The sequence below is a fragment of the Rattus rattus genome, chromosome 10, assembly GCF_011064425.1.
Source record: "Rattus rattus isolate New Zealand chromosome 10, Rrattus_CSIRO_v1, whole genome shotgun sequence".
Taxonomy (NCBI): Eukaryota; Metazoa; Chordata; class Mammalia; order Rodentia; family Muridae; genus Rattus; species Rattus rattus.
Window position 1 is genome coordinate 67,043,133 of NC_046163.1, and position 13,371 is coordinate 67,056,503.

Consider the following 13,371-nt stretch of genomic DNA (forward strand, 5'->3'; position numbering starts at 1 on the left):
TAGCCAATGCATTCACATCCCTCCCTTCTTAACAGCCAGCTGGGGCGATATATATATATCATATATATATGTGTGTGTGTGTGTGTGTGTGTGTGTGTGTGTGTGTGTGTGCGTATGTGTATATATCCATATGTCCATATAAATCTATCCATATATATCCACATATATATATTCACATACACATATATGGATATATATATGGATATATATACACACACATATATGGATATATATATACATAAATGTATATATGTGTGTATATGTGTATATATCCATATATTCATATAAATCTATCCATATATATCTATCCATATATATCCATATATCTATATATATCCATACACACACATATATATATACATATATATATATATATATCTTGATACTTTATAAATATCTTGCTTATTTTGGAGAAAGCAAGGTCTCCTGAAGCCAATCTCTTCCCCTCTGTGATAGTTCATGACTCCATTGTTCCCTCAGCAACATATTCACCTTGACGATGAACTACCATTGAAGTCTCCCGTTCCGTTTCAGTCAGGAACTTAAAACAAGAAGAGAGGACACCTGTAAATGTGTACCAGGTTGCCTCCAGGTCTGACAGAATACCAGGAGAACCGAGCCTGATTATGTACTAATGTACTCGGCTACTGAAGGATTAGTCAGGGCCATGAATTATGAGGCTTGGACTGGTGTTTGTGGCCTTTTTAACTATCTTAGAAATGGTTCAGGGAAAAGCTTTAAAATGAATGGGTACCAAAAGAGCACAATTCACCATCTAAGCAGTTTGGTTTGGTGAGAAAAAAGAAAAAAAAATTAACTTCACCTAGTCCTTGGGGCTTCATAGCAATAAATATTGATCCGATATGAAAAATAGCCGTGTACTGTAGTTAATAGCATTAAGGACACTTCATCCGTCGGAGAGGGAAAATACAGCAAAATATGAGCCCCGGGTTATGTTGCTAAGCAAACCCATTGTGTGTTAATAGTTTTATTTATAAATCAGCACTGGCCATTGATTTTCGGAAGCAGCACAAAGCTGCTGAGAGCATTTCACACACGTCCCCATTGGCCGTCCTCCTGTCTTCCACCCCAGTTTGTTATTTCTAATGGGTTTCTAGCAACACCCAGGGTTGTTTCTGTCTGGTTGGTTGGTTGTCTGATCTCCTATACTGTTGTTTACACTCTTCTAAATGCAGCCCGCTCATCCATCCCGGAAGTTCCCGTGTCTAGGAGCTGTGCTTTTCTCCCCCACAGTGCCTCAGTACCAAGCCCTATTCTCAGTGGACAGCAACGCATCCACAGTGTGGGTGGACTGGAGTGGCACCTTTGTCCTGAATGGCCAGCTAAAGGAGTACGTGGTCACCGACGGAGGACGGAGGGTGTACAACGGCCTAGACACCACCCTCTACATACCAAGGACAGTGGATAAAAGTTAGTAAACGACCCTCTTCTCTGTAAGGTGCTCTGGTCCCCAGCTTTAGGAAGTGTCAAACCAGAGAGGTGACTTGAGGGGGCTCGTCACCAAAATTCCTCAGTTTATAAGGCCACTGTCTGTAGAAATCCCACAGCTCAGAATATGGGTCTCCTCCTTGTTGGTTACTGGATACATCCTGGGACAGCGCTGTCTCCAGGAGAGTTGAGCCTACAGGAAGGAGGGAGACCAGAGGGCAGGTCCATTTCACAAGACAAACAGCAACTAACACGCTTAGTCAGCAGCTGTCCTGGAAACTTCCAGGGTGTCCCCGCTGTGTCCCCACTTGCCGACAGTGTCACCAGTAGGCCAGTTAGTTTTTACCATCCCAGGAAGAGGGAACCTCAGGCAGGAATGGCCTCCATCAGATCGGCCTGTGGGCACATCTGTGAGGGATTTTCTTGTTTCACCTCTTGTTTCTTGTGCCCTGTGGGTGGTGCCCTGCCTAGGCATGGGGGGCTGGGCCATGTACAAAAGCTCGCTCAGCAAGCCAGAGGGAACAAGCCCACTGGCACTATTCTGCACTGGTCTCTACTTCAGTTCCTGCCCTGACGTTCCCCGGGGATGGAGTGTAACCTAGAAATCCAAGTCAACTAAGCCTCCCCACCCCCGAGTCACTTTTTGTCATGGTGTTTATCAAAGTAACAAAAAAGCTCCCAGAACACTTGGTGACCATATCCAGCCCTACAGCCCGAGTGAGGGGCTCCCCAAACCTCGTGGGAACAGTCCCTACCAGAACCTTCCTTACCTTCTAGGACTACCCATCCTCCTTTCTAGCTGTATTCATTCCTCTGTCTTGGTTTTCAGTTGGAAACAAGACTCCACAAGGTACTCCAGGTTTTCAAGTCACCTGCATGGTCACAGGGCCAGAGGAGACCGAACCGTTTGAAACGTGCATTGGATTTAGACCGTAAATCAACCCTGGAGCGTTTGGGTCCTTGAATGGCCTCTTTGTTGAAGCTGAAGGATGACTCCCTTGCTACATTTGTAGAGTTTTAGCCCAAGTGAGATACACACACACACACACACACACACACACACACACACACACACACACACACTGTCACGGCTGTTGGTCACCTAGGGCAGCTTGCTGTAGAGGGAAGATGGCCTGACAGTTGGTGGATCTGGGTTCTACCTGAGTGAGCCTCCAACCATCTGTGTGACCTTGCAAGAGGCACAGGGTCCTGGCAAAAGAAAAATTGAAATGGGAATTTGGATCACATGGTTTGGATCAGTCTCCTTCTGAGCTCTCTCCACTCAAGAATGGAATTCCTGAAAGTCTTAAAAGGAAAAGGTGTTGATCCAGTGCAGAGCAGGCTCTGTTCCCGTGTGGTCCAGATCCTCTGCCAGCACTGCCCTGCCACTCTGGGTAGACGCTCTGGTCTCTCCCCACCCTTATGGAAATGCTACCATTAGCCCCTCTGCTGACTGACTCTTTAATTAGAACTTTGCAAATTAGATGTCAGTCAGCTTTTTCTCGCCATGCCTAAGACAAGCTTACGAAGAGAAGAGATTTATTCTGACTCACAAGGGCTCTCATTTGTGATCCGCTGGCCACAGCTTTGGGCCTGTGGTGTGGTAACACATGGTAGAGCTTCTTCAAGGTCTCCCTCCCAGCAACATCACTTCAGGGAAAAAAGAATCACTACTGTGACATAGTTTGCCTTGGCAGAACCTTTCACATCTAAACCGTCTTTGTTTCCCTTCTGGTGCGTCCCTGACACAGGGAGTTAAAGGAGAGAGGGATTGTGTTAGCTCACAATTCCAGGTTACAGTCCATCGCTGAGGGAAAGTCAAGGTGGCAGAAACATAAAATGGCTGGTCCCATTCAGCCAGTCAAGAGCAGAGAGAAGGAATGAATGTATGCACGGATGGCACACGGCACCCACTCCACTGTTCAGTAAGGTCCAGGAACCCCAAACCAGGAAAAGGAAATGGTTCCACCCACTTTTAGGCTGGGGTTACCCACATCAACTAACAGTCATGACAACCCCTCACAGAACTGACCACCATGGGTAACGTTAACAGTCAGTTCGCTCTGGGGTGTTAGTTTCATGGCTCTTTCCAGACGACGCCCCTGTTAGCTGGTGGTAAACACTGGGCACTTACCCGGTCTTTCTTTTGTCTAGCTTTCTTCTTCCAGGTCACCTGCACGACAGACATTGGAAGTGTTAAGACTCCATTGGTCCAGTATGATGCCACTACTGGATTTGGTAAATGTCTCTCTTGTCTCGTGTTTAATGTAGCAGCTATTCACTGTCCTCAAGAGTCAGGCAAATGTCTGTGCCTAAACACTGCTAATACATAACTGGTAGACTTTATGGAAGAAAATGGTGTGTCATAAAGAGAGAATGAAGGAAGGAAAGAAGGAAACAAACTTTACGGGTCCTAATGAAACTTCTGTTAGCTAAGGAATTAGGGTTACTTTCAAAAGCCAAGTCACTGAATTGTCAGTATGGCCAACACCAGAGAGACCTGATTAAACTTCCCTTCTAAACAAATATTTTATCTAAATAATTATATAACTTCCTCTACAGAATGGTGGCAGCGAGAGTCCAGGGAAGATAAGAAGGTGGGAGACAGTAGGTGGCCAATTCAGTTCCTGATGGGCCAAATGATGTTCTGGGGTCAGAGCCTAAAGTGAACTGGGGACCTTTCTATCCGTATCCTTCATGGGTGCTGATGGCTTACAGGCTAGGGAGATGGCTCAGCGAGGGAAACCCTCACCACACATTCATGAAGACCTGAGTCTGAATCCCCAGGACCCACTTAAAGGCAGGGATGGCGTCACAGTCTGTAATGGCAGTGCTTCTGAAGCAAAATGGGAAGTGGGGACAGGAGAGTCCCAAGACGCTCAGAGGCCAGCTAGCCTAGCACACCGTTAGCAACAGGAGCCCACGTATCAAATAAGGTGGAAGGCAAGGACTGTCACCCAAGGTTGGCCTCTGAATGTTTCTCCCCAACCCTCCTCCCCTCTTGTTTCAATCAGCAGATATTCTTCCCCCATACTGTGCATATTTGGGCATGCCGTAGATCCCAGAGCTAACATGGCCCTTCCCACGTAACTAATCCCATTGTACTCAGAGCTGTGAGACAGAGAAGACTTCATTGGATAAATGTCAAGAAATCCAGTTTCCCAGTTGGGTAGTCCAGGAATGCTCTGCAAACCTGTGTAGATGCTCAGTCACTCAAACGTGGTCTTCTACCCACGCCTGGCTGGGACGTTTCCTTCAGTGCGTTTCTCTGCTTTACGTGTGAATAAGGACCAGCTCTGAGTGCTCCTTAGTTACATAGATCCTCAGGTCCCTGACACATATACGTATGGGAAGGGACAGAGGACTGTGGTCTTTGAAGTAAGTCCTGTCCCCTGATTCTGATGCTGGGCCCCAGCACCTCGTGGGGACTGATTGGTATTCCACATCAGTTCAGAGTCAGACTCGTTTGACTGTGGTTAGTCAGCATTTTCTTTGTAGCCAGCTTCCAAACACAGGAATTCACCCCAACTGAGACCCTGGCATTTGATCAACAAGGCCGGGCCCCCAAACTAAAATTAAACTCTGAAAGGAAAATGGAAGGCTAGACAGGGTCCCGTTTCAGCCTTTATCATGGGGCAGCGACTTTCCAGTCAGCTCTTGAGACAAATGGAGCTTCCCACAGTAAGGAAAGCAGGGCTGAAGGTAGCCCTTGTGTCTGGAGGAGGTCTCTTGGCAGAGCAGAGAGGGGAATTCAGTGGACTGCTGGTTCTGAGATGCGCTGCCCAGCATACAACTCTAGTCACTTTTAATTTTCATGCTGTAATTTCTAAAGAGTCCCTGTTCTGTTGCCTGAAGGCAGCCTCCAAGCGGGAAAGAAACAGACAGAGTCTCCCGCTGCTGAGTTTTCCCCTTTGGAGGCTTCCTCCAGGCACCCTGCCCTTCCTTCCCTGTGTACCCCTGAGCAAAGAGCACATGGAGCCAATTGGATGTCCCTGGGGTCCCAGCCCTGTGCCACGCACACGGAAAAACTTAACTCCTTTCTCCTGCAAAGCCAAGGTTCAGTTTTCAAACACCATACGGTTTCTCACCGTGAAAGCGCTTCCAGCCTGCTGGAGATTTGTCTTCAACCCTTTGTTTCAGAAGAGAGGAAGAAGAGGCCCAGGGCATCAGTGACTTTACAAACCATGTCACCCTTGGGTTCACAAAGGCGTACCCTCCACTCGGGGTGTGAACTTTGTTTAAGTCCCCTCCTAGCATTCTCCCTGAGGATGTGCACACGAAGCCCTGGCACAGCTTCCCTGCCCTCTGACTCTGATCTGCTCAAAGCTGGGAGGAGTCCAGAAAGCAGAGAGCACAGGGCTTTCAGTGCCATCAGCTTCTCCTCTGCCTCTGGTCTTTGGCTTTCATTAGGCAGGGCTTTGGTTCTCGGCTTCAGGCCAGCCCAGGCAGTGGCTGCACCATAGTTATGAATCTCTAAAGCTATTCTCAGCAAAAGGACAACAGCTGATGTAAGACCTTCCCTACCAGTTAGCCAACCAATGGCATGATTCTACTGCCGTATACTGTTCTGTAGGGAGCCCATGGTCCCTTCCCCCGACCCTGTGTCACTCTCCTCTCCCCACATATAAGGTAATTCTACCCGTCATATCTAGAAAGCCTCAGAGCTCAGTGTTATCCAGCTTTTCTTCACTGTCACAAAAGATCTGAGAAAAACAACATAAGGAGAGGTTTATGTAGGCTCAGGGCTCCAGAGATTTCAGTCCAAAGTACACCCTTCGTGTCATGTCCTCAGTGACTTACTTCCTCCAACCAGGCTTCACTGTGTCTCAACAGCCCATCAAGGCACAACCTTGCCAGTGGATTTGCCCATTGGTGAGGTGAGAACCTTAATGATATAGCCATTGACTCATCCTCAAACACTGCTGTCCTAGGGACCAAGCATCCCACACAGATGCAAACTGGAACACTCACTGAACTTTGTTGAATGTCCATGTGAACTTTGGCTGCCCTAGGCTTAGAGGATAATATCAACGTTAGCACACAGATCTAGGAGAGAGGCATGACTGGTCCTTCCCTCTATAGGAGCCCCCCCAGTATATTTGAGATGACTTTTAGAACATTGGCTAATTAACAGAGGCCAAGCGACAAGCCATGGGAAAACTGTAGTAGGAACACACTGTTGATATTCTCAATGGGAAAGATCTGATATCTCAAACTCCAGTTTGCACAAACCCTCCGAGGAGTAGAGCTGCTGCCTGAGGTGAAGGAGCCTTGGGTCCCCTCAGTCTTGGTGACTTGGGGGAGCTCACTGCTCAGGAAACACCATTGGTATACTTGGGTATACTCAGCACATGTCTTGGTGACTTGGGGGAGCTCACTGCTCAGGAAACACCATTGGTATACTTGGGTATACTCAGCACATGTCTTGGTGATTTGCTAGAGCCCACTCACCGCTCAGGACGTACCGCCAGGATGGGGAGGCCCTCCTTTAAAGATGGCTGCCTCCTGTCTACCAACCACTCTTTCTAAGGTCATGGTGGTCTGCAGTACTGAGAGCTGCTAACTCTCCCTGCAGCACACCCAAGCCAGCACTCTTGCTCACATGCAATGATTAGATTGGAATCAATCACAGATTCTGCTTCTCAAATAACAGCACCCAAAACCACAAGGTTGCCTTCTGAAAGACTTTGTTTCCCTGGGTTTTGCAGGCCTGGTGCTGACAAGCCCTGGAGGAAAGAAGGGAGCAGGCACCAAGAGCACAGAGTTCTACAGTGAGCTGTGGTTCATTATGGTAATGGCCATGCTGGGCCTGATCTTGCTGGCCATTTTCCTGTCCTTAATTCTACAAAGAAAAATCCACAAGGAACCATGTATCAGAGAGAGACCTCCCTTGGTACCTCTTCAGAAACGAATGGCTCCACTGAGCGTCTACCCACCAGGGGAAACCCATGTGGTATGTATGGAAAGACACTTTTCCTGGTGTGGCCAGGAAATGCTTTTATTCTTATGAATCCACTTATCACTCTGACGGCTGTTTGGAGAAGTATTTGTGCATAAAGTCATACCAGCAAACAGGTGATTTAACTTCTTCCTTTCCAGTTTAGATATCCTTTAAACCTCTTTCTTGCCTAACTGCTTTTGCAAAGACTCTGGTACTGTGTTAACAGCAGTAAGGATGGGTGGGCATCACTGTCCTCTTTCAAAAAAGAGAAATACCTTTCCCTTTTGTCCAAGTATAATACGTGACTGCCTTTATTCTGCAGAGGCAGAATGTTCTTCTATTGATACAGTATATCACATTTCTTGAGTTGTATATGTTGAACCACCCTTGCATGCCTGGGACCATTTCCATTGATCATCACACATGTGTGTGAAGGAAAATACTATTTCAGGAGTCCATTTCTGATGATGACTTGGAAAGCAGTTAAAAATAAGTGTCTTGTGCACATCTGCACTTGCACGTAGGCTGGTTCAGGTCTCTGGTATATAAGCATCAACTTGAACTTCAATTACTAATATATAATGAGAATGTTTGCTCCTGTGTTTATTGGGGATGAGTCTATAGCTGTGTGTGTGTGTGTGTGTGTGTGTGTGTGTGTGTGTGTGTGTGCGTGCATGAGCATGATTCTGTGTATGCATGAGCATGAGCCCGTGTGTATGTGCGTGTGCATGTGCATGAGCATAAGCATGTGTATGCATGAGCATGAGCCTGTGTGTGTGTGTGTGTGTGTGTGTGTGTTAGTACTGTATGCTTTATTTTATTGGTTTCTATATTTGTCTGGTTTAGTATCAAAGTAATGTAAGCTTCATAAAGAGTTTGAAAGAATTCTGGTTATCTTGGATTTTGGAATAGTTTTTCAAAGTATAGAAATAGTTATCCCTTAAATGTTTCCAGTAAAGCCATCAAATCCCAGACATCTTTAAAGGGAAGATTAAAGTTTTAAAGATTTTATACTATTTTTAATTATGTTTATGTGTCTGTGTATAAATATGTGTGTGTGAGTGCAGGTGCCTGCAGAGGCCAGAAGGCATCAGATTCCCCTGGAGCTTGAGTTACAGGCAGTTGGGAGATGCTCTATATGAGAGCTAAGAACAAAACTTGGGTCCCCTTCAGGAGCTATGAACACTCTCAACAGCTGAGTCATCTTCCCAGCCCTGAGATGAAAGAATCTTAATTGTTTCAACACTATTTGCTGACTACTAGTCAGATTTTCTGTTCACTTTGATTCACTTTGGGGTATATTGTATATGCTCAAAACTTACCGATTTCTTCTAGTTTTTCCAGCTTTTCATAGTTGTTCATAGCAGATTTTATGACTGAATTTCTCTGGGGGACCATTATTACCTCTTGGTTATTAGGAGTGTATTACTCAACTTATACATATTTGTTCACTTTCCTTTCCCCTTGTTCTTAGATTGCAGTTTGAAAATGTCATAGTTTAGAGTAGAATTCTGATATACCAATCTTATTTCAATTGATTGAGTCTTTATTTGTTGCTTAATCGCTCTGTCCTCAAGACCCTGATGAGGGGAATCTGTGTGCTGCCGGTGGATGAGCTGTCCAGTACCTGTTGGGAATGTTAGCTTTGAAGTACGTTTCTGTGCAGGTGTCTTTGATGGTTTGTGTTTGCAAGATGTGCTCAGTGAGGAGATCTGGAAGTTGAAATACCCAGCTCCTACTGAATTAGTCTGTCCTTTACGTAAGAGCTAAATTTGCTTTGTATTGGGAAGCCATGTTAGGCACTGTCTGATATTGCTGTGAAGAAATACCATGACTAAGCTAACATATAAAATTTAAAGGTATTAACAGTTTCAGAGGGTGTGTTAATGATCAGCATGTCAGGGAGCACAGCAGCAGACAGGAATAGCACTGGAACAGTAGAAGAGACCTTATAAACTGAGACAACCATGGTGGTGGAGGAAGTAAACCTGGAATGGCTCAACCTTTTGAAACTCAAAACCTCCATTAGCAAATCTCCTAATCCTTTCCCAAGAGTTCTACCAACTGGGAACCAAACATTCAAACATGAGGGCCATTTTCATTCAGACCAGAACATGGACATATCTTTACAATTAGTGTGTCACTTCTTGAGCAGGTACTTTTCTATGATTATCTCTTTGTAAATACTTTAAGATTTATTTTATCTGAAATGAATGTAGCTATTCCTGTCCCATTTTTTTTTTAGCACTAGAGACTGAACCCAAGATCTTGCATATACCAAGAAAACACTCTGTCACTGAGCTACATATATCCTCCCCACCCCATTTTTTGGTTTTGAGATCAGATTTCCCTTAGTTGCTTAGGCTGGCCTTGAACTTATGATCCTCTTGCATCAACCTCCCCACTTACAGGGATTACAGACCTAAACTACTAAGCTCAGATAATTTTCTGTTTCCATTTGTGTGATATATATTTTTCCAAACTTTTATTTTAGAATACATGGTGTATCTTTATAGTGAAGCAATGAAGTGAATTTCTTGTAGGCAGCATATAGTTGTGTCTTAGGATTTTTGTTTGTGCTCTTGCTTTATGTACCTTGGGAGGCTAGAATGGCTTACAACTCATAATCTTCCTGTCTCTGGTTCTCATCTACTTACATTATAGTTGTATACCACTATATCTGACTTGAAATTAATTATTAATTTTACCAATCTATCATCTCTTGATTGGTGACTTTAATCCATTTATAGGCAAGGGTATTCTAACATCTTCTGTCATTTTGATAGCTGTATTTTGCTTTCCTCATATTTGTTTGATTTGGCAGCGTCTAGTTTTAAATCTCTTTGGGGTGCTGTTCCTATGAGTCTTACACATTTGTGTTTTCACAACAGCAGTTACCATCCCCTCATTTCTAGGTAGAATGCCTCTGTTTCTTACTATTGTCAAATTCCTAAGTTCCTTTTTAGATAAGACAGGAAAGACTTTTACTTAGGGAGTATTATTTTAGCATGTTTCCTATTCTTTATTTTAAATATGCAATACCATTCTCTTCTAGTTATAAATTTTCTGTGAGCCCCTTAATGTTTTAAGAGTTCTTTGTCATACACACAATATTTACTAAAATATACTGTGGTTGAGAGCTATTCTGGATGAAGCTAGTTTGGGTTCTTTCATTGATATCCTTATCTTTTAAGATTTTGGATTTTTAAAATGTGTTATTATGTTCATATATTTATACAATATATATTGATCATATCCATTTACCATTATCTCCCTCTAATTCCCCCACCATTATCCATCTTCTTCTAAACTCAAAATGCTTTTTAACAATTTGTTATTAATACCAATCCCCCAGTACAACTGAGACTGCTCATATGTTCATGGGTGTGCAGGGCTACCCCCTGGAGCATGGGAAACCTATCAGTGGCTACATCCCCAAAGAAAACCATGTTTCCCTCTCTTAGCAGCCACCAACTGCCAATAGCTCTTCTGACAGGAGTGGCACATGCTGGAATGTTGACTGGCTTAGTCTTGTGTGTATAGCCATAGCTGTTGTAAGTTGGTCTGTGCAACAGCCATGCCCAATCCATAAGTTACATACAGCTCTCCTTCCCACCCACCAGCCCTTGGGGAATTTTCAGCCATTATTTTATGAGAGAGTTTTGTCAGCACCTTTTTCTTCACTTTCTGTAATTCTCAAGATGCAAATATTAGGTCACTAAAGAGCCTTGTAAGTTTCATTGGCCCATTTTCATCCTCATGTGCTAGTATCAGTAACCTGTCTCCCAAGTTCTGAATTCTTTCTTTAGTTTGGTGTATGGTATTGTGGAAATTTTCCTTCAAAAAATTTTTTTTCATTTCATCCATGAAAGGCTCTTGATTCTTTTCCTGACTTCTCAGTGAATCCCTCGCTCACCTTCCACACTATCCCATCATTCTTTGCACTGTTTGCCTGTATTTATATCTTAGTTTCCATAGGATCATGTTTATTGTTTCAGGAACTTTGCAAATTTCCTTCAAATTTGGATGTGTTCTTGGGGAATTCTTAATATGTCTACAGTAACATTTCTTCTTCCATTTTTATAAAGTCGTTTTTATAGGGAAAAGGTTGTTGTCTATATGAGACAACCAGATGACAGCTTAAAACAGTGTCTCTTCATCTTCGGCTCGTTATCAGGTGTGTCTGAAGTCCTAACAGTATAGACTGCAGCAGTTCGTGATCGTACTGATTTGTTTTGAGGTAGACATGGGCTTAGAAGGCCTGTGTCTGTAGGCCCAACAGACTCAGCTCCAGTAGCACTAGGGCAGTGAGCAGCTGCCAGTCTAGGTAGCATGGGTACAGAGAGAGGCATATTCTTTGGGGCAAGCACAGGAGATGTGAAGCATTGTGGCCCAACAGTGATAGTTCTTGAGCCCACTTAAGATGGGCCACTTTTCAGGTACCACAGATGTTCAAAGATGGCGATAGCATCATGGGCCAATCAATTGTGGACCTTCCTTAGCCCTGTAGGCAAGGACGATGCAGAAGACAGGGAACAAGCACGCATGGCACCAGCAGGTACGGCTCCAAGTCCATGGGCTGCACTGTCCCTTCCCTAAGTTATCTAGAACACAGTGTTTCATTTAGGCTTGTGCTCTGCCATACCGACTCCTAGGGAGGACATGCAGACAACTTTCTCTTGGTCTCACAAGTCAAGTATGGGTGGTGCTAAGGCTTGTGGCTCTGTTCTCTAATGGCCCTACTGCTTCAGAGCCTGGATGGAGATGTCCCTAAAGGAAGAGCTGTTGTAGGGTAACACTTGTGAGGCTGATAGTTACCTTTCTGGATTTGATATACACAGACTCTTTCCCTGAACCCCAGGGCCAAGCTTGAGTGATCACCTTCTTCCACCTGTAGCCAGTCTTTAAATTACCAGCTAGGAGGGAGAGCTCCTATAGATCCTCTTATGCAGAGTTGACAAGGTTAGAGCCACTGGTTACTGTGTTCTGAAGCCAAAGGGGTTGCTCCCAAAGCACAGGTGAAACTGGTATGCTCCTACAATGGCTGCAGTCCCAAAGTTGCTAGGGGAACTCCCTAGATCACACGCAGTGGAAGGTAAGTGTTGGTGGGGGCCTGGGCCACTTGTGTTTCTGGACCTACTGGGTTTTCCTGGTACTTTCTGTCTGCTGTATCTGTGGAGACATGAATAAAACCAGGGATTTTCAGCAGTGGCTACAGTCTGACTGCAGTGTAGAAAGACCCTTCCCGCCCCACTCAATTTGTGAGCTTGTGGCCAATGCAGCTGCAGGACCCTGTGAGAACAATCATCTGTCCAGAAAGGTAAGGACACATACTGGCCCAAGTATACATACTACCGCTTGGATGAGGCCTATTGTTTGGCTTCTATGCCAAGATGTCATCAAGAGGGGGCTGTTAGGGCCTGGGTATGGTCTTGGGGAAGGTTTAAAGTAAGTGTCTTCCTTGGTTCATGGGAATCACTTCTCTGTTTTATCTTAATTTGTGCTGAGACTGAATGCAGGACCTTGCACATGCTAGGGAAGTTTTCTGTCATTAAGCCACAGCCCTACCTAGCAGTTGCTTTTACAACAATCATCTCCCCACACCAGGGTTTTTGCTTCTAAGTTCTGTGAATGCCTCAGATTGCCTGTTTGATGCCAGCAGCATCTGGTCCCATCCTGACAGGACCCCACTGACAATGCTGTGCACTGCTCCCCTCTGTGCTGTAGGTCACTTTCTGCTGACTGTTCTTCCTCTTCAGGGTTCCTATCACTTCTGATGTCCAGAGTTCATCTTCTTGGCTCAAACTCTCTTCTGTCATAGAGCAGTGTGAAGGGTATTCCTCAGCCATCTTGGCTCTGGACCCCTGAACCAATGCTAAGCGAAGACTGATGCACCCGTTTGTTTTTCCTTCTCAGTTTGATTCTGTGGCTGATATATCTGATGTGTCCAGCAGTGTCACCCTAAAAAGTTACACCATGCA

General features: G+C 44.8%; 1 protein-coding gene across 1 annotated transcript in view; it reads left to right on the forward strand.

Moving 5' to 3' along the window:
• Positions 1–13,371, forward strand: part of Ush2a (usherin) — a 670,292-nt gene that overhangs the window by 654,124 nt on the left and 2,797 nt on the right. The window contains exons 67-69 of the mRNA XM_032915475.1: positions 1,255–1,431; positions 3,604–3,687; positions 7,158–7,402. Of these exons, the coding sequence (XP_032771366.1) occupies positions 1,255–1,431; positions 3,604–3,687; positions 7,158–7,402 (506 nt within the window). The remainder of the gene's footprint in view (positions 1–1,254; positions 1,432–3,603; positions 3,688–7,157; positions 7,403–13,371) is intronic.